General features: G+C 65.1%; 3 protein-coding genes across 6 annotated transcripts; 2 read left to right on the forward strand and 1 right to left on the reverse strand.

The window, feature by feature from the left end:
• Nucleotides 1-718: 718 nt before the first annotated feature.
• On the reverse strand, nucleotides 719-9,557 carry PSMD2 (proteasome 26S subunit ubiquitin receptor, non-ATPase 2). The gene is made up of 21 exons (XM_064516701.1): nucleotides 9,350-9,557; nucleotides 8,014-8,070; nucleotides 7,169-7,333; nucleotides 6,786-6,907; nucleotides 6,174-6,398; nucleotides 5,886-6,044; nucleotides 5,433-5,577; nucleotides 5,162-5,222; nucleotides 4,709-4,855; nucleotides 4,411-4,517; nucleotides 3,838-3,965; nucleotides 3,671-3,758; nucleotides 3,122-3,284; nucleotides 2,919-3,020; nucleotides 2,684-2,829; nucleotides 2,375-2,458; nucleotides 2,031-2,199; nucleotides 1,620-1,714; nucleotides 1,323-1,449; nucleotides 1,108-1,226; nucleotides 719-1,026 (listed from the first exon to the last, which is right to left on the reverse strand). Exons 1-21 carry the CDS (start codon nucleotides 9,482-9,484, stop codon nucleotides 844-846), a joined length of 2,727 nt encoding a protein of 908 aa, XP_064372771.1. The 5' UTR covers nucleotides 9,485-9,557; the 3' UTR covers nucleotides 719-843.
• Nucleotides 9,558-11,444: 1,887 nt separating this feature from the next.
• On the forward strand, nucleotides 11,445-21,257 carry ECE2 (endothelin converting enzyme 2). Of its 4 annotated transcripts, none has more exons than XR_010390473.1 (19): nucleotides 11,445-11,571; nucleotides 13,362-13,448; nucleotides 13,925-14,069; nucleotides 14,496-14,711; nucleotides 14,869-14,993; nucleotides 15,149-15,298; nucleotides 15,375-15,440; nucleotides 15,659-15,847; nucleotides 16,352-16,494; nucleotides 16,633-16,747; nucleotides 17,031-17,141; nucleotides 17,313-17,411; nucleotides 17,525-17,602; nucleotides 17,853-17,956; nucleotides 18,331-18,441; nucleotides 18,940-19,007; nucleotides 19,236-19,294; nucleotides 19,801-19,991; nucleotides 20,080-20,175. XR_010390473.1 is itself a non-coding variant. In XM_064516702.1 (19 exons), the coding sequence occupies exons 1-19, from the start codon at nucleotides 11,530-11,532 to the stop codon at nucleotides 20,545-20,547; spliced, it is 2,313 nt and encodes a 770-aa protein (XP_064372772.1). In that variant the 5' UTR covers nucleotides 11,445-11,529; the 3' UTR covers nucleotides 20,548-21,257. The 4 variants fall into 4 exon arrangements, 2 of the variants coding, with proteins under 2 accessions (XP_064372772.1, XP_064372773.1); XM_064516702.1 differs by lacking the exon at nucleotides 19,236-19,294 and adding an exon at nucleotides 20,371-21,257; XM_064516703.1 differs by lacking the exon at nucleotides 19,236-19,294 and adding an exon at nucleotides 20,371-21,257 and having other exon boundaries at nucleotides 15,152-15,298.
• Nucleotides 21,258-21,813: 556 nt separating this feature from the next.
• LOC112980189 (mitochondrial ubiquitin ligase activator of nfkb 1-A-like) lies at nucleotides 21,814-25,582 on the forward strand. Its single transcript, XM_026094868.2, has 6 exons — nucleotides 21,814-21,826; nucleotides 22,524-22,748; nucleotides 23,059-23,198; nucleotides 23,484-23,571; nucleotides 23,655-23,775; nucleotides 23,969-25,582. Exons 1-6 carry the CDS (start codon nucleotides 21,814-21,816, stop codon nucleotides 24,663-24,665), a joined length of 1,284 nt encoding a protein of 427 aa, XP_025950653.2. The 3' UTR covers nucleotides 24,666-25,582.
• The last annotated feature ends 568 nt before the right edge of the window (nucleotides 25,583-26,150 follow it).

The raw sequence follows: 26,150 nt of genomic DNA on the forward strand, positions 1-26,150 counted from the left end.
AGAGCTGCCCCGGGAGCAGCTGAGCCCCACTATTAGCCAGCAGAGACTCCCCATGACAAAAGACCCAGCTCAGGATGGGCAGCACCAGGCCCCCACCCACCCCACCACGGGCAGGGAGGCTGCGCCGAGGCGGGCGCAGGCTCAGCGGGAGGGAAGTTGCACAACGCCGGCGTGGGCGCCAGGCGGGCACACCCTGCCGCACCGGGCCCAAGGCACCGCGGGGGCACAGCCGCACGCAGGGCAGCGAGAAACCAAAGCCAGAGCAGCCCCACAGCGTAAGGCCCAGACCCACAGCAGCCTGGCAGCCCGCACGGCCATGGCACCCCATGGTGGCAGGCGAGCTCACAGGGGCTCTCTGCCTTCACCTCCTCCTTCCTGGGGCCTGCGCTGCACCCAGCCCCTGGGCGCATCAGCCATGCCCAAGAGTGCAGCAGCACCCAGGGGAGCTGCCCCTCACTGCCCAGACACAAGCAGTGGAGAAAGGGTAACTTTAAGGGGGTCCCAGCCTGCTCCAGCACCCAAGGGTCCCTCCTAGGGTAGCCTGGCTCAGCTAGGGCGACGTGAAAGGGTGACAGCACCCAGCAGCAGCAAATTCCTCTTTGCTGAGGCTGGGGGAAGATCTTGGGACACGGCCTCGCTGCAGTGGGCTTGGCCCAGACAGGGCGGAGGGGACGAGAGCCCGTCCTGTGACCCCTACGCAGAGACAGCACAGCAGCACCAGAATCTCCACATAGTTTATTTCCTTGACTCTCAGTAACAAAAACAACCAATTAAACCACCTTCCCCCTGCAACCACTCCCCCCCGGCATCCTGTCCCCCATCCCCTCCCCATTCCCTGGTGGCTCAAACGTCGTAGTTGGGATTTTTGCGTAGAATGACGAATCCCTCAAGGATGGGTGTCACTGGCACGTGCTCCTCTGTGGCCAGCTCTGCCCGCTCTCCGTGCGCCAGCAGCACTGGCGTTGTGTGAGTCTGGAAGCCAGTAATGGTTTTTGGCTTTCCTGCCTGGCCCACCACATCCACAGCCTGCAAGAGAGGAGCAAGATGAAGGCCAAGACCACACAGGGACTCCAAGCACCCTGGCCCAGGCTCTGGCCGCCCCCTTACCTGTCCTACCCGAACCGACACAGGTAGAGGTCGCAGCTCCTCGTCAAAGGTGACCAGCATGCGGGGCTGCATGGCAGCAACGAGCCCGTAGAGAACATAGTGGGACTTGCCCAAGATAACTGGAAGGGAGACATAAGAGTCCCGGGTCACAGCAGGTCAGGGCCCACCCCACAGGGCAAAGGAGGCAGGGAGGGGGGTGTCCCCACAGTACTCACTGTTGCGCACGTCCAGGAAGGACACAAGGACAGTCAGCAGCCCAGCCACAGCCACCTGGCTCATGAGCTGGCGATCACTGTGGTAGGGGCACAGGGTAAGTGTCCCCTTGCCCAGGTGGGTCAGCCCCTGATGTGGCAGAGAAAGCACGTGAGAGCTGTGGGGCAGTGCCTGGGACCCCTCAGACCTGCCAGCCAAGGAGGTGACAGCCCAGGGACAGCACCCCCCCCCCCCCCGGCACAGGACGGGCACCCCAACCTCTCCTTCCCCTCCACGAGCAGCGAGCCTGGGATTTTCACCTGGGCCAGCCGCACCATGAAGAGGTTGTTGGGGTCTTTGGCGTGGTACTGGGCAAGCTGCCGCAGCATCGCTGCCAGCCGGGCATTGTTGGTACCTGGAGAAGAGGAGGTGAGGCAGACATCAGGGTAAACAGCCAACACAGCCCTGGTTCTCCACCGTCCCCTCATCAGCGTGCAGGGCATCCAGCCACAAACCCTGGGACGGGCAAACATCCAGCTTCCAGCAAGCCCCGCTCCCTCCACCCGAAACGCCTTGTCCATCCCTCTGATCAGCAAAGTACCTGGGCAGGGTCCCCAGCCGGTGCTGATAGTCTAGCACGAGAGCCAAAGGAATGGCGGCTGCCATGCCCCCCGCGGTGACACCAGGACACCCCAAGCAGGGGGTGCAGGCAATCCCCCCGCCAGGCTTACCACTGCCCACCATGCCCATGGCAAAGATGGAGTTGTAGGAGACCTCAGGGTCAGCATCGTGGGAGAACTTGCTGAGGGTGTCGAGGATGTTGAGTCGGGGGTTGGAGACCGAGATAAGCGCCAGGGCCAGGGGCACAGCCCGGCGGAGGGTCGGCTCCCCATACCGCAGCTGCACAGAGGGGAGGGTGGGCGTTAGACCCCAGGCAGTGGCAGGGCACCACTGTGGGGTGCCCATAGCCTGGCTTACCGAGGGCAGCAAGGCCCACACAGATGCAAGGCAAGACCTGGTCTCTCCAACCCCAGGTCCCCTCCCTGGTCCGCGCTGTCTCTCCAGCGTCACTCACCAGGTGGCCGAACGTGCGCAGGGCCATTTCGGCACCAATCTCCTCTCCCATGGCGATGAGTGCGATCCCCAACACTGCTACGCCCTGCAGGGACAGAGGCACTGAGCCAGGAGCAGGCAGGGAGCACTCAGCCCCCAAACCAGGTTCTTACAGCCCTTGTGCCCACCCCAAGCCCAGTGGGGTAGAGAAAGCAGGGGATCCTGCTGGGGGCTGTTTTCTTCCAACCCCAATCCCACAGGAGGCTGAGAAACTCCCCCAAAAGCCAGCTCCTGCCCCCAGAGGCAGAGGTCCCAGCCCAGGTTTCCCCACCTGGTGGGCCCCCATGTCAGCTGAGCTCTCTTTCTTCTCTTTCTCTTTCTTGTCCTTCTTGTCCTTGTCCTCCTCTTTCTCCTTGGAGTCGAAGTGCTCACTGCAGATGTGCAGGAGCTGTTGCACCTTCAAAACATTCCCTGAACCTGTGGAGAGAGCAGCTGGTCAGATCAGCAGAGGGAGGGCCCAGGACCTGCTCCTACCTTCCCCTGCCGCCTCGGCCAGCCCAACTCACCAGCATAGGCACAGATGTCCACCAGTGTGTTGGCAAAGCTGCGGAATGGCTCTGACACCACCTCTAGCGCTGCCAGGATGGCCTCAATCGCCTCTCCCTTCCCTGCCAAGGTAGGAAGGTGCGGTGGTCAGAGCACAGCGGCTGAGGGATGCTTCCACTCCCAGTCCCCAACCCGCAAGACTGCTGGCACTGCCCGGCCTTACCCAAGTGGTTCAGGCCCAGGCCAAGCGGCAGCCACCGGGCATATGTGTCCTTCAGCTCTGTCTCTGATTTCTCCATGATGGTCTGGAGGATGGTTGAGGTGACATCCCCATTGCAGGAACCCACAGATATCATCCCACAGGCCAGGGCAGTCACACCAGCCACCTGGTGAAGTATAGAAGGAGAATGCTGCAGGGACAGCCCAGAGTGAGCTGGCCCACAGCTCCATGCACAGGCCCACACAGTTCAACGGCTGCTCAGCTGGGAAGAGCACAGGGCACCCCTGGTCCCTGCTTTGTGCAGAAATTTGGGGTACTGGCAGGGCTGATTGCTTCCCACTCTGCTGCATCAGCACCAACCCTAACCTGGAGGTGTAGCTCAAGAGGGGGAAAACAGGGTCATGCTCTTACAGCACCGCCCAGTACCATGCAAGGACACGCCGCCCTGCTCCCAAAGCCCAAACTGGCTGCAGGACTGGCTGTATCCCCAGGAGCTGCCCGGGACCAGGTGGGGAAGCAGGGACCCCACACACACCCTGCTTCACTCCCTACCTCCATGCTGGACTTAGAGTCTCCCATCACAGGTAGCAGCAAAGTCAGGACGTCCTCACGGTTGGAGCCCGCGTAGGCTAGTCCCAGCCTGCAGAGAGCCCAGAGGAGCATTAGGAGGGAGCTGTGCTGCCCTGGACAGTCGGGAAAGGCTGGGGCCAAGCTCTTACCCAAAAATGGCTCCAATCCTCATGGTGTTGCTGTTGTGGAGGACGTAGTCAGACAGGAGGGCCAGGGCAGGGTCACACTCATTCCTCACACCTGAGTTGACGATGCCGCAGGCCAGGAGGGCTCCCGACTGCAAGGCAGAGGCACCGTCACACACCAACCACCGACGTACGTAGCTCTCTACCAACCAGTGACTAATGTCACCTCACAGCTTACACCCGCTCCCCGGAATGGACAAGCTGGCATCATTCGCCTGCTGTCAGTACTGCAAGTCCAAGTGAGCAATGTAGCCCTGGATCCAGCTCAGCAGACCAAAGCTTGCAGCTCTGCAACAAGGGCACATCCCCACGAAGTCCCCAAGAGCTGCCAGCCTTGCTGTGAGCTTCGCAAACATCTGGGACACATGGGGTATCCAAACCCCTCCTCCAGACAGGGGCTAAGCCACACAGCAGACCAAGACGAGGTCAGCCATTCCCCCAAGACAGCCGCACACCCAACCAGCAGCAGGGCCACCCCATGCAGCAATATGAGCAGAAGCCCTGGGCACAGCCTGGGCTGGGATGGGTGCCACTGACCTTGATGTAATCCTCTGAGGAATACAGGTACTTGTCGATCTGCGTGAGCCCCCCGTCCACGTCCCACAGCAGTATGGTGCCTAGCGAGGCTGCAGCACTCAGCATCCCTGCAGTTCCAGGGGAGAAGAGCCCACGTCAGCCCCTGAACCAATGTGCCCTGCCAAAGGGAGGTGGTGGCCAGGGACACGGGGCTGACAGAGCTGTGCCCAACAGGCCCCACCTCCAGCAGGGCCAAGGGGGACAAGGTAGCAGGGTAGTCTAGGGGCACCTCCGACCCCTGCCCAGCCAGCTCCCTCACCGTGGTCCTTGTTCTTGTACAACCATTTATTGCCATCGTCCGTCAGCAGCTTGTCCTGCCCAAAGGCAGCATTCACAAAGCCGTTCACAAAGGAGGAGGCCAAATTCATCCGCGCTGAGTCCACTTGGGAACCGCTGCCCCCGAACCCTGGGGAACGACGTCAGGGTGAGCCAGGCAGCGAAACGGCCCTGCCAGCATGTCTCGCTGCCCAGCCCTCCACCATACAACTGCCCTGTGCCTTGGGGAGGACAAGGGCCCGTCCGCAACCAGCAGCAAGGAGGAGCCCAAATCCACCGTAGGCAGTTGAGGATGCTCCACGTGGGCAGCCCAGAGACACCAGGCGAGTTGTCTGCCCACCCCAAGACAGAGGCTCACTGCACTGCCAGGAGACGCCTCAGAGCCCCAGGAACTCCCCACAGCAGGGATGACAGAGGCCGCGACACAAGCCCTTACGGTTATTTTCCAGGTGGGTTTTGTAAATATCATCTGGCACTTTGGGCTCCATGATGTCCAGCTGCAGAGACAAGGGGAGAAGGAGTTACCACCTCCCAGCAGGCACACCACACAGCAGCTGCCCCGCAAGGGCAGCCTTCTCTCCAGACATCACCTGGCCAAGCTGATGGGGATGAAGCATCTCTTTCCCAGCTGTTACTGTCGGGCACAGGGCCAGGCCAGACCATAGTCCGGGACAGTTCAGGGACTGTTTCCCAGCCAGGACACTCACCTCTCTGGCCAAGGCCAGGAAGTTGCTGTTGAGTTGGACATTGGACATGATCTCAGTTAGGTCCTCATACTCTTCCACATCCTCATTCAGTTCCAGGAAGACACCATGGCGGCCCAGCATAAAAGCCATCTGCTTCTGGACAACTCTGCAAAGAGGGAGGAGGTTTCACAAGTGCCCAGACCCCAGCCAGTCCCAGCAGAGACGCATGCTAACCAACCAGCACAGACATGTATCCCAGCTTCCCTCAACCTGCCCTGCTATTCAGGCACACGAGAAACAGTCCAGAGACCACCCATTCCTGCCCCTCTTGACTTTAGAGACAAGAGTCTCTGCCCAAACCGCCAGACACCTTTGGTGGTGGCAGGATCCATCCCAGCTCTGGCTGGACAAGGGAGCCACACCCCACCATGATGAGTGAAGGCCCTGTGGACAGCAGAGCAAGTCTCCACTTACACATCTTTGCAGGAAGTGAAGATATCCTCCACCAGCTCCACATCATTGAGCATCAGGGCCAGGCGCAGGGCTTCAGGGTAACGGCTAAACTTGCGGAAGATGCCCAGGGCACAGCGCAGGAGAGCTGAGTTCTCAGGCTCTGGGACATAGCTTACACAGCTTTGAGGAGGAGATGGACACGAGGGTGAGCAACCACATCGGACAGTGAGGCAGGGCAGCCCCGGCCTGCCGAGGACAAGGCACAGGCCTGTCAGCCCCCTAGCCCTGCGGCCTGCTGAGCCCCCTCACCTGGTCAGGTAGAGGCACACTTTGGAGTAGGCGTTGTCATCGATGTACTTCTCTAGCATGTCCATCTGCTCAATCTCCATGAGCAGGTCACAGGCCTCGTGCTCCGCATTGTGAGCCATGTTGTAGGGGACGATCTCCTTGACCAGGGTGAGAAGCGTGTCCCTCTGGGCTTTGTCAGCTTCGTCAATCTCCTGCCACTCCTTGGCCACCTCCCCTGCCAGGTGTCTGCAGGGACAGAGGGATGTCAACACCACAGAAACCAGCTTGGCTCAGCCCCAAGGATACAGAGCAGCTGCTGCCAGCGAGCTGGGGCCATGTATTGTTTAAGGGGGCTCCGCATTCCTGCGAGAGCTTATGGTAAACCCATGGGAGGAAGCGGGTTAAGAGCAGAGATTACAGAGGCCAGGCACCTTGCTTCTCTTTGGCAGCAGATCTCTGCAGCTGGCAGACCACTGCAGACAGAGGATGAGGCAACACTCGCACAGACATGACAGGGACAGCTGAGCCAAAGCCCCGTGAGTGGGGACACCTCCCGGAAGGGGCCCGGGTCGAGGAACTCGGGAGCTCCCCGGAGCACCTGTCCCTCTGAATCCTGCTCCCACCCTGCCTTACCTGACGTATTCATGCCCCCAAGACGCCAGCTCCTCCTGGGAGCCCACCAGCCGGTACTTCAGACACTCGCGCTCCCCGCTCATGGTCATGGCCAGAACAGAAATGATGTCTGCTGCAAAACGCTGCGGGAAGAGTACCGGACGCTCAGACGCACCCTGGGCATGGGGAAGGGAGGGCAGCCCGCACCAACCACGAACACCCTCCCTGCACCCACAAGCAATCACAGACAGTGCAGGCATGGCCCTGGCAAGTTATAATTCACCAACGCAAGTCACGGAGGTCGATGTTACACCTCACAGTCTGGCAGGGCTCTGAGGTCACCTGCCCCAGCACTGTCCTGCTGCCCTCCAGCCACATGGGATGGTCGAGGCAAGAGCATTTACCTTGTTCTCTCCGGGATCCATGTTCTCATAGATCTCCTTCAGCTTGCCATAGTGTGGCCGTAAGAATTTGAGGGGTTTGGGAACAGAGGTCATGGAGGTCGTGGAAGAACGGATTTGCCTCCGCAGCTCCTCCAGGGCAGGGCGATAGAGGGACGTATCCTTCTCCTGCAGAGGGAAACTGCCTGTCAGCAAGCAGGGGCTGGTTCCTGGGTCGCCACCCCACCTGCCCTCCCAAACACAGCATCCAGATCCGAGCAAAGTGTCCCCCTGCCCGACGGCCGTCCAGCTGACCACCCTCCAAGGCAGCCCGGCCTCCAGCAACACCACCACGGACATCTTCCACGATCAGGAAGAGCCGAGTCACACACTTGGGAAGGAAACTGGCATCACACAGCCCTACGCCATGGTACCACCTCTCCAAGGGCAGCAACAGCCCAGTGCCACACAGAACCCCGCCCTGCTCCCCGGTCCCAAGCAGGCATCTGGGTGAGCACACAAGCACTGTGCACACACGCATCAAGCAGACAAACTCCGGCCCTGCCAAGCCCACGGCAACTCCCTGAGCCAAAGTAAGTGGGTTCCCAGGGCTGAGGAGGAGGCACAGCAGGGGGATAAAGTCATCAGCACAAGGAGGCGGCACAGGTCCCGCGGACACAGGTCAGACAAGCACCAAGGCCGGGTGACAGACATCGCTGTGACAGGCAAGGGGGAGACATTCAAGGAGACACCCCCCATCTCCACAGCATGAGAAACAACTGCTTGTAACTGAAGCACGGGCAGAAGCAAGTCTCGTCCAGGGCTCCCAGCAAAACAGCTCCTCGCTGAGGGGCAAATTGCAAACCTACCCCCAAGCGCTCCACCAACATCTCCAGCTCATCCTGCAGCTGCTTGTCTTCCTCAGACTGCAACGAGACACAGAAGAAGGCAGAGTTAAGGGTGCCCAGCACAGACACCCCCAGCTCCAGAGCATACCTCCTCCCCAGGGTACCATGACACCAACCCCTGTACACGGGGAGGTGTCAGCACAGCCCTAAGAAACGTTTTGGTCCATGGCTTTCCCCCCACCTCCAATCTTCCCAAGAACTGAAGACTTGGACTCCTCCTCCCTCCACAGGTTTGGAGTCCCCCATGACTCCCACCACGGCGGGGGGGTCACTGGTATCCCTTGGTGGAGGACAGGTAGCAGAAGGGACTGCCTCCCTCCTCCTCGCTGGGGACAGGTTTTGCTGATTGTTGACTTTATTCTCAGAAAGTCTCTCCTCAGCTTCCTTCTCCACGGGGGTGGATGTCAGTCTGCCATGAGCCCCCACTCCCCTTTTGGGGTCTCTGTTTGGACCTCTGGGTGCCCTCACGCTTTAGCCTACAGGCCCCACGTGCCCCGGGGTGGCTGCCTCCCTCCATGCATCGCAGGAATGGGGCGGGTGTCACCTCGGGGTGCTGGGCTGTCTCCGCAACACACACCCTGCGGCAGCCCCCACAGGGCACCACCCTGCCCCAGAGCAGCCTGCAGCCAGTGCCCCCCTCACCCATCGGGGCACCCCACAAAGAGGGGCACGGCGGGGAGCGGCCCCGCAGCTGGCTCCCACGCACCCACCAGGTCGGAGCCCTAAGCGGGGCACCCTGCACAGCCCCCAACCCCAGGGACATCCCCACCCCACACCAGATGGGACCCTGCTTCAGACCCTGATGTCACATGCGCACCCTGATTACATCACAGGTCACCGACCCCCAGTATTACATGCCTCCAGTGACATCACACCCTGTGGGGCCCCTGGTGCCACCCCCACACCATAGCAGCAGGGACCCCACCTCGGTCCCCGCTGTCACCTGCACACTCCGATTACATCGCATGTCCCCAGTGACGTCATGCCCCGCGGTCCGCAGCAGCCCCCCTCACACGCCCCCCGCAGGGCAGGGAACCCTCAGCGTCATCACCTGGGCACCCCGTGACGTCAGGGCCCCTCCCAGAAGGGGCGCCCCTCACCCCGCTCGCGTCACACGCCCCCTCCGCAGGGCGCCCCCGCACCCCAGGCACGTCACAGGCGCCCGGCGGGGGGCCCGCCACCCCGCTGACGTCACGCCCCGTCCCAGTGACGTCGGGCCGCCGCGGGCGGGGGCGGCGGCGGGGCGGCCCGGGCCGGGCCGTGACTCAGCTCGGGCGCGCGGCGCGGCGGCGCTCACCAGCTCCTGCTCCTTCTCGGGCCCCGCGGGGGGGTCCCGCCGGTCCCTGCCCCAGGGCGGCGTGGGCTTCTCCTCGCCGCCCGCCCCGGGGCCGCCCTGCACCCGGCTCTGCCCGCCGCCGCCGCCCGCGTCCATGGCCGCTCCGCCGCGCACCGGCCGCGCTCCGCGCCTGCGCCGCCGCCCGATCCAATCGCCGCCCGCCGCCGCGCTGACGCCACCGTCGCGCGCCGAGGGGGCGGGGCCGGGCTCGAGGGGGCGGGGGCAGGGGCGGGGCGTCTCCCACGTGGCGCGGCCGGGGCGCAGCGCCGAGCACCGCCGGGGCCGGGGCCGGGAGGCCGGGGCTGGGGCCGGGGGGCCGGGGCCGGGGCCGGGGGGCCGAGGCGGGCAGGAGCACCGGCGGCCCGGGCTGGGGCGCCCGGCAGCCCTGGCACCCCGGAGGCAGGAGCCCCGGCAGCGGCGGCATCCCGGGGCCAGCCCCGCGCAGCGGGAGCACCCCACGGGGCACCCACGGGCACCGCCACCACCCCCTGCACCGCGCACACCCGACCCCGGGCCTCCCCCCGGCTCAGCCGCACCTGCGGGGCCGCAGACGCTGCTCTTTGCGCTGCTCTCGCCCCTCGTGCGAGGTGCCACCGCCGTGCGCCCCGGGGCTCACGCCCGCGCACCGCCAGGCCCGGGCGGGTGACTGCACACCTCTGTGCACAGGCCATGCACACCCGCGCCTGCCCCCCGAGCCGGCCCCCCAGCCCCAGGACCTCGCACAGGTGGCTGGGGGGAGCAAATCCCACCGTCACCCTGTGCTGGGGGCACAGTCAGCCCCACGGTGGCACCCCTGGCCCTGCCTGGTGTCAAGCCATCGCTGCTGCAACACGCGCTGGGTGCCACAGCGCTGGGCTGGTGTGTGCATGCGGGTCTTAATGCGTGTGTGTGTGTGTGTGTGTGTGTGTGTGTGTGTGTGTGTGTGTGTGTGCGACACCTGCGAGCAGGCGGGAGGCTGTGAGTGCACAGCACCGTGCCAAGGGCAGTGCCAGCATGTGCCCAGAGCTGCCCCAGCTGCAGGGTCCCCTGGAAAGACTGCCTGAAGCCACAGTGTAGGTGGCCCCCAAGGTCCTTGCGCCTTGACACCCCCAGCACCGCCCCCCGCACCCCACGCACAAGGCGGGTGCTCTCCAGGGACGCCTCACCCCTGGCAGGTGGTCACATACCGTTTGCTGCTTGGGGTGTTGCTGATGGTGCCTGGGTGTGTGAGCTGGGGTGTGAGGCTGTGCGCCCAGCTGTGCAAGGGCAGCTGTGAGCGGCGGGCAGACACGCTGGCTGCATGGGGCTGGGAGTGGTTGTGTGTGCACCTGCGTGTGTGCGACCGCCTGTGTCAGTGCGTGCTGGCACGGGCCTCTGTGTGTGTGTGCGCTTTCGCCTGTGCGTTGGTGTATCAGGGCGGGGTGCGTGTGTGTCTGCGAGCGTGTGTATGCCTGTGCGTGTGCTGGTGTATCAGCGTGTGCGACTCCGTGCCGCCACCTGTGCGTGTGCCGAGACACCGGTGCGGGGCTGTGCTGCTGCGGCTGTGTGCGGTCTCTGCCCGGTGTGCACAGCCGGGTGCCGGTGCCGTGCTGCACGGTGCAGCGCGGTGCCCTGCCGGTGCCCGGGCCGGTACCGCTGTGCGCACCCGGCTGCCGCAGCCCGGTGCCGGTACCGGTACGTGTGTCAGTGTGCCAGCGCCGGTGCCCGCGCCGTGCTGCTGCCGGTGCCGGCGCGGGTGCAGTGCAAGCGCTGCTCCCGGGGCAGCTGCGGGTGCCGCTCCCGGTGCCGGTGCCGGTGCCGGTGGCCCCGCCCGTGCGCAGGGCGGGCGCGGCCCCTCGCGGTCACCTTGGCGGCGGGGCCGGGAGGAGCGGAGCGGCCGGGCTGCGCAAGCCCGTGTCCCCACTGCCGCCGCCGCCGCCGGGTCCCGGCCGCAGCCGGCTCCCAGGCAGCCCGGCTCCGCGGGCCCCGTCCCTCCCGGCCGCGCGGCCGCCGTCGGCCCCGTCGGCGCCGGTGCCCCGGGGGCGGCGCGGCGGCGCGGGCCATGGCAGCGGCGGCGGCGGAGGCAGGCGGCGCTGCGGCGGCGGCGGCGGCGGCGGCGGCGGCGGCGGGGGCCCGGCGCGGCCCGGGCGGGGAGCGGAGCTAGGCGGGAGGGGCGGCCCGGGATGGCCAGGATGAACGTGGCCCTGCAGGAGCTCGGACACGCCGTGAGTGCCGGCGGCGGCGGCCGGGCCCGGGGGGGGGGGACAGGGGGACGGAGGGGGGGACGGGGACAGGGGAGGGAGGGCACGGGGGGGACAGGGGCTGGGCGCCGAGGGGCGGGGAGAGCTGGCGGAGAGGAGCCCCGGGGTGCGGGGGGGCTGCCCCGAGGGAGCTGGGGGGCACCAAGAGCTGGGAGAGTCCGGGAGGTCCCAGGAGCCTGGGAGGCTCTGGGGGGGCTCAGGGAGCTGGGGGATGAGAGCAGTGGATGCAGAGGGGCTGGATGGGGCTGGGAGTTGGAGGAAACGGGGGGGCTAGAGGGGCTGGGGGCAAGGCAGACCCCCCCGGAGGAACCCGTCTCCACGGGCGGGGAGGGGGGGCGAAGGGATGGCTGTGCCCTGTGCCTGCACAGGGCAGGGGAGCTGGGCCAGTTTGGGGAGGGGGCACGAGGGGCCCCCAGCCCTGCTCCGAGGGGCGTGGAGCAGCCGGGGGGCAGACTGCGGGGGCCCCACGCTGGCACCCCGCGAGGGAGCAGGGTTTGGCTGCGAGGGGCCAGAGCGAGGTGGCGGCAGGAGCCCCAGCACTGCGACCCCTGTGCCGGCCCGGCCCCGGGCTGCCTTGGGGCTCGCAGGGCTGTGGTGGAGGGGACCAGCCGGACGGGGCCAGCCCAGGCAGGGGAGCCCGCGTGGGGGGAGCCCCACTCGCCGAGCTGCCGCGAGACGCCAAGCCGGCCCTCGGAGACGCCGGCGGCTCCCGGGAACCCGCCCCAGCGAGGGGTTTCCTGCCAGCTGCCGCTCCCAGGCACCTCGCGGGGGTCCCTGCCTGGGCGGCCCTTCGCAGAGGCCCCACCCCAGCAGGGCAGGGCAGGCAGGAGCTGGGCAGGGGGCACTTGCCCCACTTCACCCCCTTCCTAGCATCCTCCCCATGCCCCCGACTCCTTCGCAGTCCTCCACACCAGGCCCGCAGGCAGCCCCACGGCATCTGCCCGAGTCTGCGGCTTTGGGCAAGAAGGGTGAGCCACAACCCACCAGCGCGTTAACTCTGAAGCCTAAGGATGGCTTTGACCAGCAGCATTGTTGATTCTCTTCCATCGAAGCATCCAGCCTTTTCCTCCAGCTCATCCCCCCCTCATGTTTCTGGCTCATCTCCACTGCTTCTTTCTTAGCTGATTTCTTGGCAGCCCTTGCATCTGGCTTGGTGCAAAGAGCCCTTGCAGGGCTGCCCCGGAAAGCCTGCTGCGCGGGGGATCCTAGCCTGACCTGCCGAAAATTCGCATTTGTCCCCACGTTCAGCCCCCGCGGAGGCCCTGCCTGCCCGCGGGCGAGCGCGTGGGGTCAGCCGGGGGCCGGGGTCTCCCGCTGGGGCCAGAGGCGCTTCCAGATGTTTCGGGGCCCGCGCACATCTGCGTGGAAAGTTCCAGGCAGGGGGGAGGGGCGAGGCGCGGCGCTAGGCAACGGTGCGGCCGGTTGCCTGGCAACGGGGACCTCGTCTCCACAGCGATGTGGCACCTGTCGGTGGCTGATGCCTTGGCCGCCATGGCGACGCGGAGGGATGCTCCAGCCGCCGCTCCGGACCCCCTCGCCTCCCGGGAGGATAAGGAGGGGCACCGAGGGCAAGGAAGGCTAAGGGGCCGTGGCTAGAGCCTGGGGCACCGCGGGGCTTTGGGCCCACGCCGGCACCCCATGCACCTGCCTGGGCGGGGGCCCACTGTCCCTGTGAGCACCGGTGGGGGCCAGGAGGAGCCGCGCCACCGAGCACGCACCCCCCAGCCCCAGCCCAGCCCGCTCTCCCCCCGCAGATGCCCGACTACAAGCGTGCCACGCTGCAGGACGATGAGGGCCCCGAGCCGGCGGGGGACGGCAGCGCCTCTCCCGACAGCGTGGAGGTGAGCTCTGCCCCAAAATCACAGCCCCCCTCCGTGCCTCCCTCCCCTCCCTCAGCCCCCCATCTTCCCGAGTCTGCCTGTGCTGGGGTGGGCACGGGAGCTGGGGCCGGGAGCCAAGGCGGCCCTGGCACTTCCCTGGGCTGCGCTGGGAGGCAGCCAAAATGCGGCAGAGGCTGCCCAGGGCAGAGTCCCTCGCTGCTGCTGGGGGGCCGCCAGCACCCGCCGCCAGCTCAGTGCCTCCGGCCCCTCGGAGGGATGCCCCATCTCCCGGCAGGGATACGCAGGTGCCCGGCTCTCTCCCTCCTTGGTCCCTTCCAGGCAGTGCTGCTCTGGTCCCCATCGTCATCCCCACGCACCTCTCCGTGCCCCACGCGTTGCCAAGCTGGGGCACCCGGGAGCCGTGGGGAAGTAGCGGGGTGCAGAGGTGGCAGGTTTCTCCACCGCCGGGTGTGACTCGAGCCGTGCCCCCCGCCCAGGTGGGGTTTCAGAAGGGGACGGCACCGCTGCTGAGCCGCCTGGCGTCCCGCACCCAGCTGGAGCTGGTGCTCTGCGCCGTCTCCGTCTCCCTGGCCCTGCTGCTCGGCGTCGCCGTTGTCGCCCTGGCCGTCCAGTACCGCAGAGGTAGGAAGGGCCTCCAGGCCCCATGCCACGGTGGCGGCAACGTCCCCCCGCCCGTGAGGATGGCAGGACGGGGAGGGATGGGTCATCCCCGAGGCTGACTCCTGCACCTCCAGTGGGCTGGCTGAGCTCCTCGGTTTCAACATCCCCCCAAGGGACCTTCCTCCAGGGCTGTGCCCAGCCCGTGGGTGTCCCACTGCAGGGACAACCATGGGTGACCCATGCCATGTGCTGCCACACTGTGCCCCAGTCTGGATGCTCTTCCAAAGAGCGACCCCAGCCCCCCAACTCGCCCCGGCCGTCACTGCCCACCACAGGGTGCAGAGGGAAGGCTAGAGGCAGGGAGGGCTTTGCCCCAGCTCTGCCCCACTCCATGCCTCAGTTTCCCCCCTGCACACATGCATCCCCCGGGCATGCCTTCCCTGCCAGATCCTTCTCACAGCACGTGTCTGACGGACGCCTGCGTCCGGGTGGCCAGCAAGATCCTGGAGGCCCTGGATTCGGAGACAGACCCGTGCCAGGACTTCTACCAGTACTCGTGCGGGGGCTGGATCAAGAGGAACCCGCTGCCCAATGGGCGCTCCAAGTGGAGCACCTTCAACAGCATCTGGGACCAGAACCAGGCCATCATGAAGCACCTCCTAGGTGGGCATGGGGGGTCCCGCGGCAGTCACCTGGGACTGGCACAGCCCCAGCTGCGAGTGCCTCCGTGCCCCCAAAGCATGGCCGAGCCTGGGCACTCCAGCGGGCTGGCACAAGCGCCGGCCACGAGCACTCGGGGCTGACGCGCGGCCTCCCACAGAGAACGCCACCTTCAACTCCAGCAGCGAGGCAGAGAGGAAGACACAGCGGTACTACTTGTCCTGTCTCAAGGAGCAGAGGATAGAAGAGCTGGGCTCCCAGCCACTCATGGAGCTCATCGACAAGGTGGGCACAGCAGGCAGCTGCTCACGTGTGAGATGAGTGGTCAGGTCTCAGCCCAGCCAGGCCTGGGCACATCTCCCAGTTGTTTGGGTAACTGGAGAGGGAAATGTCCCCTGGGAGCATGGGGCAGCCCCTGAGGCACCGGGTCCATTTGCCAGCAGATTGGCGGCTGGAACATCACTGGGCCCTGGAACCAGACCAGCTTCATGGAGGTCCTCAAGATGGTGTCTGGCACGTACCGGGCCACCCCCTTCTTCACGGTGTATGTGGGCACAGACTCCAAGAGCTCCAACAGCAACATCATCCAGGTCAGCACCGTGGCAGCAAGGGACGATGGGCACCGGTGGGCACTGGCTGTTCATGCTGCCTCTCTCTTCCCCCCAGGTGGACCAGTCGGGGCTCTTCCTCCCATCCCGGGATTACTACCTGAACAAGACAGCCAACGAGAAGGTGAGACTGGGGCCCTGCCAGCACCAAACGGGGAAACTCACAGCATTTGCATGCAAATGGGGCCAGGATACACCCAGCACCCCATCAGGGCTGGAACAGGCACGGTGCCCTGGCAGGCAGCAGGTCTGAGCCTCCGTGGAGATGGCATGGGGGCAATCAGGGGAGGACAGAGGTGAGCCCAGAGATGTGACTGAGCGTGGGGCTTGGGGTCCTGCCAGGTCCTGGCGGCGTACCTGGACTACATGGTGGAGTTGGGCATGCTGCTGGGGGGTGCCAAGGAGCCCACCCAGCTCCAGATGCAGCAGGTGCTGGACTTCGAAACCCAGCTGGCCAACATCACCGTGCCCCAGGCTGAGCGGCGGGATGACGAGAAGATCTACCACAAAATGAGCATCGCCGAGCTGCAGGTGGGCATGGCCACAGCCTGACATGGCCTGGGGTCCCCATCAGCAGGGAGTAGCCTGGGAGAATTGTCCTGAAGGGCACCAAGGGGGTCCATGCCCAGCATTGCCCCCCAAGGACACACAGAATTGTCCCCCAAGGGGCAGAAACCCCCCCCCTTCAGCAGCCCTGTCCATCCTGCACGTGCTGGGTGTTGGGAGTGAGGTGGTCCTCACCTTGTCATTAGGATTTGGGGGGACCACTCTTCACTGGAGGGCTCCCTGACCCCCTCACTGGGCATAGGGGGGAACTGGGGGCCCCTCTCCTTGGCCTGGAGCATTGAGAGCTGCAGGGAGCCACAGAAGGGAGGCCCATAGCAAGGAAGGGATTTGGGGTGGTGAGGAACCTTCTTGAGGGTCCCAGTCCCCAGTCCCCAATCCCTCCACGTGCCCTCCAGAGCCCCCACTCCCTGTGCCTGGCAGGATGGGGCAGAGCCGTGCTGAGCGCCTGGGTGCCCTGTGTCCTCGCAGGCCCTGGCCCCCGCCATCGACTGGCTGGATTACCTGGCCTACGCCCTGGCCCCGTTGGAGCTAGCTGACACGGAGCCCGTGGTGGTGTACGGGGACGCCTACCTCCAGCAGGTCTCTGACCTCATCAACGGCACCGACCGGAGGTAAGGCGCCCACAAGGCCCCGTGAGGGCTGAACCCATGGCAGGGGCACATTTTGGGCAGGCCACTGGCTTGGAGGCTGGGGGCATCCCTTGTGGACTGTGGCCGTGGCGAGCCATGGCATCTCTCTGCCCCTCACAGCATCCTGAACAACTACTTGATCTGGAACCTGGTGCAGAAAACAGCCTCCAGCCTGGACCAGCGCTTTGAGACAGCCCAGGAGAGGCTGCTGGAGACACTCTATGGCACCAGGAAGGTAACAGGGGGCCACAGAACCGGCCGCCTCCACCCACGGCCCAGACTAACACAAGGGCAGCTGGGGCCACCTCTGACCTTGGGATGCCCTTGGGATGTAGTGACACAGGATGCTGCAGAGACACCCCATGGACCGTCTTTTGGGATGCAGGGCTTTAAGCAGCTGAGCATCTCCCCCATTGCCAAGGGACAGAGCTGAAGGAGGCAGGGAGGGGATCAGAGGAAGGATTGGGGTGTTGGGGTGCTCCTGCGAGTCTCACAGACTCCCATCTCGCTCCTCACAGTCCTGCACGCCCCGCTGGCAAACCTGCATCTCCAACACGGACGACACGCTGGGCTTCGCCCTGGGCTCCCTCTTCGTCAAAGCCACCTTCGACCGGGACAGCAAGGCCATTGTGAGGACACTTCTGCCCTCTCCCATCCCCACCACTGCCCCTGGGGGTTCCCCACAGTTGCAGCCCGACCAACCTGTCCCTGCACAAGGGGCACCAGCGGGTGGCACAGGGTGCAAGCACAGCCTGGCACTGCGGGTAGCGGGTTGGGGGTTCATTCCTTTCCATCCCCAGGCTGAGGAGATGATCAGCGAAATCCGGACAGCTTTCGAGGTGTCCCTGGACCAGCTTGACTGGATGGATGAGAAGACCAGACAGGCCGCAAAGGAGAAGGTGACCCAGAGAGACAGGCTTGTCCCTGATCCCGAGGAGGGCAGTGGGTGGGAGACCCCCTGGGAAACCCCCAGGTCCCACCTCACCACCAGGCACTGCCTCTCCCCATGCAGGCGGATGCCATCTATGACATGATTGGCTTCCCGGACTTCATCCTGGACAACAAGGAGCTGGACGATGTCTATGATGGGGTAGGAGGGCACCTGGTTCACAGGGAGGGGGTCCAGGCCCCCCGCTCATGCCCAGCCCTGGAGAGCCCCATGGAGGGAGTATGCTGCCAGGGACCCGTTTGGGCAGCAGGGCCAGGAGGTGGAGGCCAGCATGGCAGGGAAGGACATTAAGAGACATCTTGGTACCTAGCACATCCCCACGCAGCCAGTCACGGTGGAGGAGAACAGCCCTGAGCTGGGCTCCATCCTCATCCCATCCTCTTCCTCCCAGTACGAGGTCTCCGAGGACTCCTTCTTCCAGAACATGCTCAACTTCTACAACTTCTCTGCCAAAGTCATGGCCGACCAGCTCCGGAAACCCCCCAATCGGGACCAGTAAGGAGCTGCTTCCCCTGGGGGGCACAGCCATGCCGTCAGGCTGCAGGAGGGCCTGGGGTGGGGGGCGATGGGAGACAAGGGAGAGGGCCAGTCCCAGCATGGCGCTGTCCTCTTGCTCGCCCAGCACGGCCCTCATGGTGCAGGTTCACCAAGGGGAGAAGGTCTCACCATGGGGCAGCAAGGCAGCCATGGAGGGAGCTCATGAGACAGTAGGGACAGGTGATACCAAGGGGGCAAGTCACTCGGGGGTGGGATGGCACAGGAGGGTCCTGGGGGACACAGGGAGGGGGGACACATCCCTGCCTGTGCCTAGTGCCCTGCCTGCCCTGTGCTCTGCCCCCAATGCCTGGCACAGCTGGTCCCTGCCGTAGGTGGAGCATGACCCCGCAGACCGTCAACGCCTACTACCTGCCCACCAAGAATGGGATCGTCTTCCCCGCTGGCATCCTGCAGGCCCCCTTCTACGCCCGCAACCATCCCAAGTGAGCACAGCCATGGGGCCAGGGGACATCTCCAAAGAGCAGGGGACACAGAGGGGAGAAGGCAAGCTGCAGCCCTTGGGATCAGAGCTGGCACCCTGCAGAACCCATACTCACCCCTCCCTGACAGGGAAGTGCTGCCACAGCCACCGTGGAAAGAAAGTCCTGGTGGGTGAAGGTCCATCCAGGCTTTACATCCAGCATCTGCAATGGCCTGCCAAGTTCCTATGGGGCCACCAGTGTCCCCAGGCAGGGCCCACTCCCAGCGGGTGTTAGCTTACCCCCAGGTTGGGTGCCAAGCAGAGCAGTCTCAGCAGGTGCCCAGATAGAGCGTGCGCAGGACGTAGTGGGGGTGCCCAGGATGCAGAGGGGGTACCCAGGACATGGAGGGGGGGGCTCAGGACATGGTGGCAGTTCCCAGGACACAGAGGTAGCCAAATGAGAGGCTGAGATGGTGTGACCCCCCCCACACTAACCTGGCTCTTTCCCGCTGCCTCACAGAGCCCTCAATTTTGGTGGCATCGGCGTGGTGATGGGGCATGAGCTGACCCACGCGTTTGACGACCAAGGTGAGAGCCCATGGGCTCCACCGGCCCAGGCCCCCATCGCCCCCCATAGCACCTCCTGCCACCCCGGAGGCCCCCTGCCCACCCCGGGCCCTCGGCATGGGGAGAGGGGTGCTGCAGGTGCACGGGGGTACCGCTTTGCCATCCATTGCATCATGCGTGTTCGTGCCCCCGGCCGCCCCTGCACCCCCCGGCTGGCTGGCTTCCCCTTCTATCATCCTGTCTCCCCAGGTGGCACCCGCCGATACCTCCCCCCGGCTTCTCTGTGCAGCTTTCGCTCCATCTGCTTGGTGAGGACATGGTGTCTGCAGCTCGGGCCCCCCACCCTGCAGCCCCCTGCGTGGCCCGTGGCCCCCCCGCCACCTCCTCCTCATCCTCCTTTTTGGGGCACGGGACGGGTCCCTCTCACATCTGCTCTGCTTTGTGCCTTCACCGTGGCCCTGGAGCCAGTGGGGATGAGCTGGGGGCAATGGGGGAATTTGGAGTCACAGAGGCTGTGGGTTCGAATCCAGCTTGGGGCAGCAGGGGGACACCAAGGGGTGCTCGGGGACCGAAGCACATAGCCGAGCCCCGGGTCAGAGACTGCCTGGAGTAGGGGTGGGAGACACCATCTCCCCAAGGTGCAGGGCTTGGCATGAACTTAAGGCTCCAAGTGCCCTGGATGTCCCCCAGTCCATCCCTGCAGCACTATACACACACCCCACCAAGCCCTGTCCTGGGACCCCCTTTGGTGGGGGCTGGCCGGGGCACGGGCCCTGTGCCCCTGGTCCCGCTGCCCCACGGCTCCACCCCGCAGGTCGGGAGTACGACAAGGAGGGCAACCTGCGGCCCTGGTGGCAGAACTCCTCGCTGGAGGCCTTCAAGAACCGCACGGAGTGCATGACGCAGCAGTACAGCCGCTACACCGTGCACCGCGAGAAGGTGAACGGCCGGCAGACCTTGGGCGAGAACATCGCTGACAACGGCGGACTCAAGGCGGCCTACAACGTGAGTGGCTCTGCCGGCCGCCACGGCAGGCACAGCGCCTGGCTCCCCCCGCCGCTGCGTCCCGGCCTTCACAGTGCCTCTCTCGCAGGCCTACAAGTCCTGGCTGCAGAAGAATGGGGAAGAGAAACGCCTCCCGGCCCTGGGACTCACCAACCACCAGCTCTTCTTCGTGGGCTTCGCACAGGTATTGCTGAGCAGGACAGGCATCTTGGAGATGCCCAGCTGCTCCATCCCTTCCTAGCTCCTTGGTGCCCCTCCACAGCTCCCCATCCTGCTCGGGAAGCAGGAGCCGTGCCCAGGGGAGGCATCCAGCCCAGCGTTTCCCCCGCTGCTCCCAGCAGGGCTGTCCCCGTCCCTAAGGCCATTCCCCCTCCGGCAGGTGTGGTGCTCCGTCCGGACGCCCGAGAGCTCCCACGAAGGGCTGGTCACTGATCCGCACAGCCCTGACAAGTACCGCGTCATCGGCACCCTCAGCAACTCCCGGGACTTTGTTGAACATTTTGGCTGCCCCCTGGGCTCACCCATGAACCCCGGCAAGCACTGTGAGGTGTGGTGAGGAGAGGGACAGCGCACCAGGCCAGGGACGGTGCAGGGGACAGAGGGGACACGTGCCCATCTGTACCCCCGCCTTTGCCCGGGCGTCGGAGCTGGCCCACGGGCAGAGAGAGGGGCCGCCTCCCGGTTACTGTCCATCGTGGTCCTCCCCACGCACGCACACCACCTTGCCCCCTCATCCCAGCTCCTCGCCCCCCGCCCCCATCCCATCACCCCATCACCCCCACGCCAGTTTACGCAGCCCCCGTGCCGGGCATGGACCGGCGCTGCTGTGCCCACTCACTGCAGCGCTGATCCAAAGCTGGCAGACAGGCACAGCTGGCAGAGCAGCCGCGGCACCCCAGAAACGCAGCTCTGCCCCCCAACCCCAGCGTGCCTAGAGATGGGCATGGCTCAGCCCACTCAGTATCACACTCCCCCCAGAGCCGGCAGGTTAGATGGGCCCCATGGACAGTGTTAGAGCCAAGCCCCCCTCTGCTTCTGCTGCCCCAACCTGCCGCCCACCCCAGGGACGCAGTCCCGGGCTGCTGGAGACGAAGCTGCGAGGTTTGGAGCCGCCCGGCTCCTTCTCTTAACTCGATCCCCTCCTGAACCAGCTTGGCTTCCCCATCCACGTCTGCTGGGACCAGTGGGTGGCAAAGGGAACTGGTGCCTTCAGCTGTGGGTGGCTGTTGCTGAATTTATTTAATGATTAAAAGCAGTTTCCACTTACTCCAGCGGCTCCAAGTCCTTTGCGGTGTCGGGGCAGAGATAGCATCCAGGACATTTGCACGCCCAGACAGTGATTCAAAAGCACGAGGTTAAGGGACGTGCTGGAGACAAGACATCCCAAGGGACAAGAGGCCTCCCGGACAGGATATGGCCTCTAAGATGTTCCAGGAAGGGAATACGGCAGTCACGGAGCCAAGCAGGCACAACACAGCCTGCCTCTGCCTGGGTGTCCTGGCTGGGGTCAAGCCAGCATGCGGAGGACAGGGAGGCATATCACCCCCTAAACCACTGGCACGGTGGGGGCAGCTGCTTATGCTACACATCGGCACTGGGGTGAGAACAGACCGAAGGCATCCAGAGGGCACTGAGGGCAGAGAGGTGGGTCCCTGCGAGAGAGGCCCCATGGAGCACTAGCCATTTCAGGAGATGATGCCTAGGAAAACAAGAGCTCTGCCCGGAAATGTCTGATGGCCCTGCTAAACCCACCGCAAAAACCTTCCCCAAAACCTGCTGCAAAAGCCCTCCCCAAAACTTGCTGTGAAGCTGCCAATGGGGAATGCGAGTGGCAGGTAAAACCAAGGGTGCTGCAGCAGCCTGACGCCCGGGGGCTGCCTGGCCTTCCCCGCTCCCAGTAGCAGGGCACCGGATCCAGCCCCAGCCCATGATGCCAGGAGACAGACGCTTTCCAGAGGAACCAGAGCTACAATCCCATGCATAAGCCACTTCCCACTCACACGATGGCAGGGCCAGGCTTATCCGCAGAGCCGGTCCCTCCCAGGCAAGCCTCGGAGGCACTGTCCCTCCAGCCTGGCCGGCAGGCAGGGAGCGAGGAGCAGCATGGAGCCACCCAGGGTGGCAAACAGCGACCAAGCCCCGAGCGGAGCCGAACTGCAGAAGGGCCCCCACGGCTGTCGTCTCTAGGGAAGGAAAGGGGAGGATGTTGCACAGGAAAAGACAAGAGCTGAAATCTTCAGCCCAGCTCCCTCCCTCCTCGCTGGGCTCTCATGGCGGCCCACACCACCCAGCTGCCCCCCATTTCCCCATGGCTTCGCACCCCTAAACCAGTCTGGGGACCTGGAGCAGCAGCCGGTGCTGAGGCCTCCTGGCCTCCACACTGGGACCCCCACAACCTTCCCCCCCCCCCAATACCCCAGCCTTCATACTGGGACCCACAACCTTCCTCCCGACCCACACCGGGCCCCTCACACCCCAGCAGCCATGCTGACCCCACCGCCCCCAGCACGCAGGCGCGAGTAGTCACGTGAGGGCGGGGCGGTGCAAAGGCCGCCGAGAGTTGCCGTCCTGGCGGCGACAGGACGAGGCGGCACGCAGGCGGCTTGGCGCAAGGCCCGACGGGAGTTGTAGTTCGGCACAGGGAGGCTGGCGCCGCCGCTGCGCGGGGACCGCACTCCATTTCCCAGGAGGCAGCGCGGCGGGGCCGGGGCCCGGGCCTGGGCGCCTCTGGCTTTGGAGGGCGCCGCGGCAGCCGGGGTGAGCGGCGGCGGCGGCGGCGGCGGCGGCGGCCGGGCCGGGTCCTGGGTCCTGGGTGCTGGGTCCAGGCTGGCAACTAGGCCGGGGCCTGGGCCTGGGCCAGATCCTGGGTGCTGGGCCATGGGCCGGGGATGGGTGCTGGGTGCTGGGCCTGGTGCTGGGCCCGGGCGGCGCTGGCTACTGGGGTTAAGCCGATCTGGCCCCGACTGGGGTCACAGGCCGGTTTGACTCTAGGGCAGCAGCACCCCGGGGAGGCGGGGATATCCCTGCCCTGCAGCCCTGTCCCCTTGCCGACACCCTCGCCTTGCAGACGTGCTGCCCACGCCTGGCACCATGGACACGCTGCCCATCACGCCTGGGGAGCTGCTGTGCCTCGGCTCCAGCATTGCCTTCTCCGGCCTCTTTTACTACCTGTACAGGAAGAAAGCCAGAGTCGCAGCACGCATCCAGGTAGCCGGAAAGGGCTGGGTACTGCTCTGTCCCTCGCTGCCCATTCCCCTGCTCCAGCTCTCTCTCCTGCCCACCATCCCATCCCCACTGTCCGACACTGTCCAGCCCAGAGCCCTTGATTTGGGTGCACCTTACTGATCACTGCATCCTCCATTTGCATCATGAGGCCCAGGACCAGGCAGGTCACATCCTGCCAAAGACACCCCCAGTGCCACACGTGACCAACCCTGTGCCCGCCAGCCTGTCTCCCCCGCCGCTGCTCACACTCGGTCCCTGATCTTCCAGGAGGCCCCAAAGCTCCAGGTTGATGATGATTTGCCAGCACTGGTGTCTGCAGCTGATGGGAGGTGCCTGTCTTACGTCGCCCTGGAAGGTAAGGCCTCCCCGTGGCCCCCACACGGGGCACAGCGGCTGGGGCTCTCCTCCCTTGGCTCTGATGCATCCCTTCACCCTCAGGCATAGTGCTGCCAGCCAAGGCCGCGCTGTCCAGCCATTATCAGGAGGACATGCAGGGTGTGATCCAGAAACTGCTTCTAAAAGAGCATCGGCTGATCTGGAACAGCTTGGCCCGGAACTGGTGAGCGATGTGGTGGGACAGCAGGGGTTGGCTTGCACCGGTGGGTTCAGCCCCCCCTTCCTCTGGGGCTGTTTGAGAGGCAAGAGGCAGCTTGGTCACAGGCTCTGCTCCCTGCCCTCGCTTCAGCCCCTGAAGGCTCAGGGTTGTCCCAGGTTGTCCATATTATCAGCGCTGTCCTCTTGGCTGCTTGCAGGAGCGAGAGCGAGCGGGTGCTCTCAGAGCAGGTCTACACCGTCCCCTTCTTGCTGGCCTCACCAGATGCCGAGGCGGTGACGCAGGTGAGCGTGGAGAGCCCACTCCGAGCCGTCCACCTGCCCCTGGAGATGGTGTACGAGCGGTTCCAGCAGCCGGCCCATGGTTTCCGCGACCTGCTGGGCCACTACCTGAGCGGGGAGAAACCCAAGGGCATCCTAGAGACGGAGGAGATGCTGCGAGTGGGGGCCGGGCTGACAGGCATCGGGGAGCTGGCCCTGCACCCCGACGGTTCCCTGCACCTCCAGCCGCCCGACCGGGGGGGCGAGTATTTCCTGTGCCTGGGGGACTGGCAGACGGTGCTGGCAGAGCTGGAGTCGGCCAGCAGGCTCTGGAAGGGGGCCGCCGTGCTGTGCACCGTGGCAGGCGTGGCGGTCCTCCTGCACGCCCTGTGCCGTGCCTACCGCCACATCCGCCTCAAGCAGAAGCCCGAGGACAAGGAGCCGGACAGCGAGGAGGCCGGGGATGTGGGGCTGGAGGACTCCTGCGTGGTCTGCCTGACGCGGCCCCGCGAGTGCGTCCTTCTGGGCTGCGGCCACATCTGCTGCTGCTTCCGCTGCTTCCAGGCCTTGCCCACCCGCCTCTGCCCCATCTGCCGGGGGCCCATTGACCGTGTGGTGCCCCTGTACCAAGCCTGAGAGCGCCCGAGGGGGCACGGGCAGGGGCAGCATGAACCGAGCCAAGCCTTAAGCCTGTAGAAATGTCCGCTGTCCACTTGCATGCAGGTGTGCAATTCCTGTGGAGGAGGGAGGGGTCCTGATTTGCCTCCCATCCGTATTTGGGTGGTCAAGGGCATTCTCTATAAAGCCAGAGTAGACTTATAGGCCCCCCACGCTTCTGTTTGCATTCTGTCTGCCAGAGGGAGCCCCCTTAATGTTGCTGCCTGAGAGGAAACGTGCTCTCTGGTGCCTGACGTAAGGAGAAAGCTCCCTTGCACCACCCAGGGCATTTACTTTGGCGGGTAGCTGTTTGAGCCTTGTTTTTGCAGCATTGACCTAAGGCAGGGACCCCTCCTCCCAGGAGGCATGTGGGTTTTTTTCCTTGTTTTGCTTTTCCAGCGTGTGGCTTTGTCCCCAGAAAGAGTGACTGGGGTGGAGGGGGTGATACCAGGGCTGGATGGACACATCTGGGGAAGGTGGGAGGACACAGACCTGGCCATGGTTCCAGTGCTTTTTCTACCTTTAATTGGTGTGGCTATAGGCACTATACAGACTGTGCGGGGGCGTTCGGGGGACGAAGGTCCCAGTTTCGGGGAAGAGCTGAATTTTGCCTTTGCCAGCTGCTGCTCTGTCCCCTGGTACCCTGGTAAGGCGGGGGGGATGTGAGGCTGCTGTGGGGCTGCAGTGTCTCTCCATCCCTCACTGCAGAGTCCGCGATCTCTTCCTGGACCTAGAGGACATATAGGGCAGCACCAGAGCCTGCCCAGGCCTCCAGCCCTCGCTGAGCCCCTGCGTGTGCCAGCCTCTGAGCTCAGCTTTCCTGCCCCCGTGCTGGGCAGGAGTGCGTGTGAGAGTGACTTGCTGTTGTTCGTTGGTTGATAAAGCCAAGGAGTGGAGCTCAGCCTCGTGCCTTTCTTTATGCCATTAAAAATGGGGGGCTGTGGGCCCGGTTGACACACGTGGAGCAGAGAAACCCTCCTGGGGAGGGCTGGTGGGTGCCACCAACCCCTTCACAAACTGGCTCAGGAAGCTGGTCCAGCTTAAAACACGCACCCCAGGGGAAAAAAGCAGCAGGTGGAGAGAGGGCTCAGAAATGGGGAGCAGCCACCATTGTGGGGCTGCCAGGCCATGGGCTGGGAGGTCACTGGGCCGGTCCCCGCAGGGCACGGGGAAGCCAAACCCGGGGGCAGGGGGCACAAGGGCTGGGATTTCGACGGGGCTGAGCACCCGCCTCCCCTGGATAACAGCACTGGGGGGGGTGATGGGGGCCTTTCCCCTGACCCCCCAGGACGTCACCGTGCACAGCAGTACCTCCTCCGGGGTGCAGGGTGCCCTGCTGCGGCCCCAGCGAGCGCAAGGAGGGGGTCTGTTGCCAAGGCGATGGTGCTCTCCCGGTCTCCATGGCAACCGCTCCCCTGGACCGCTCCCCTTCACTGCCTGGCTGCGGTTGCCTGGGCAACCCGC

Source organism: Dromaius novaehollandiae, chromosome 9 (genome assembly GCF_036370855.1).
Source record: "Dromaius novaehollandiae isolate bDroNov1 chromosome 9, bDroNov1.hap1, whole genome shotgun sequence".
In the NCBI taxonomy this organism is placed as follows: Eukaryota; Metazoa; Chordata; class Aves; order Casuariiformes; family Dromaiidae; genus Dromaius; species Dromaius novaehollandiae.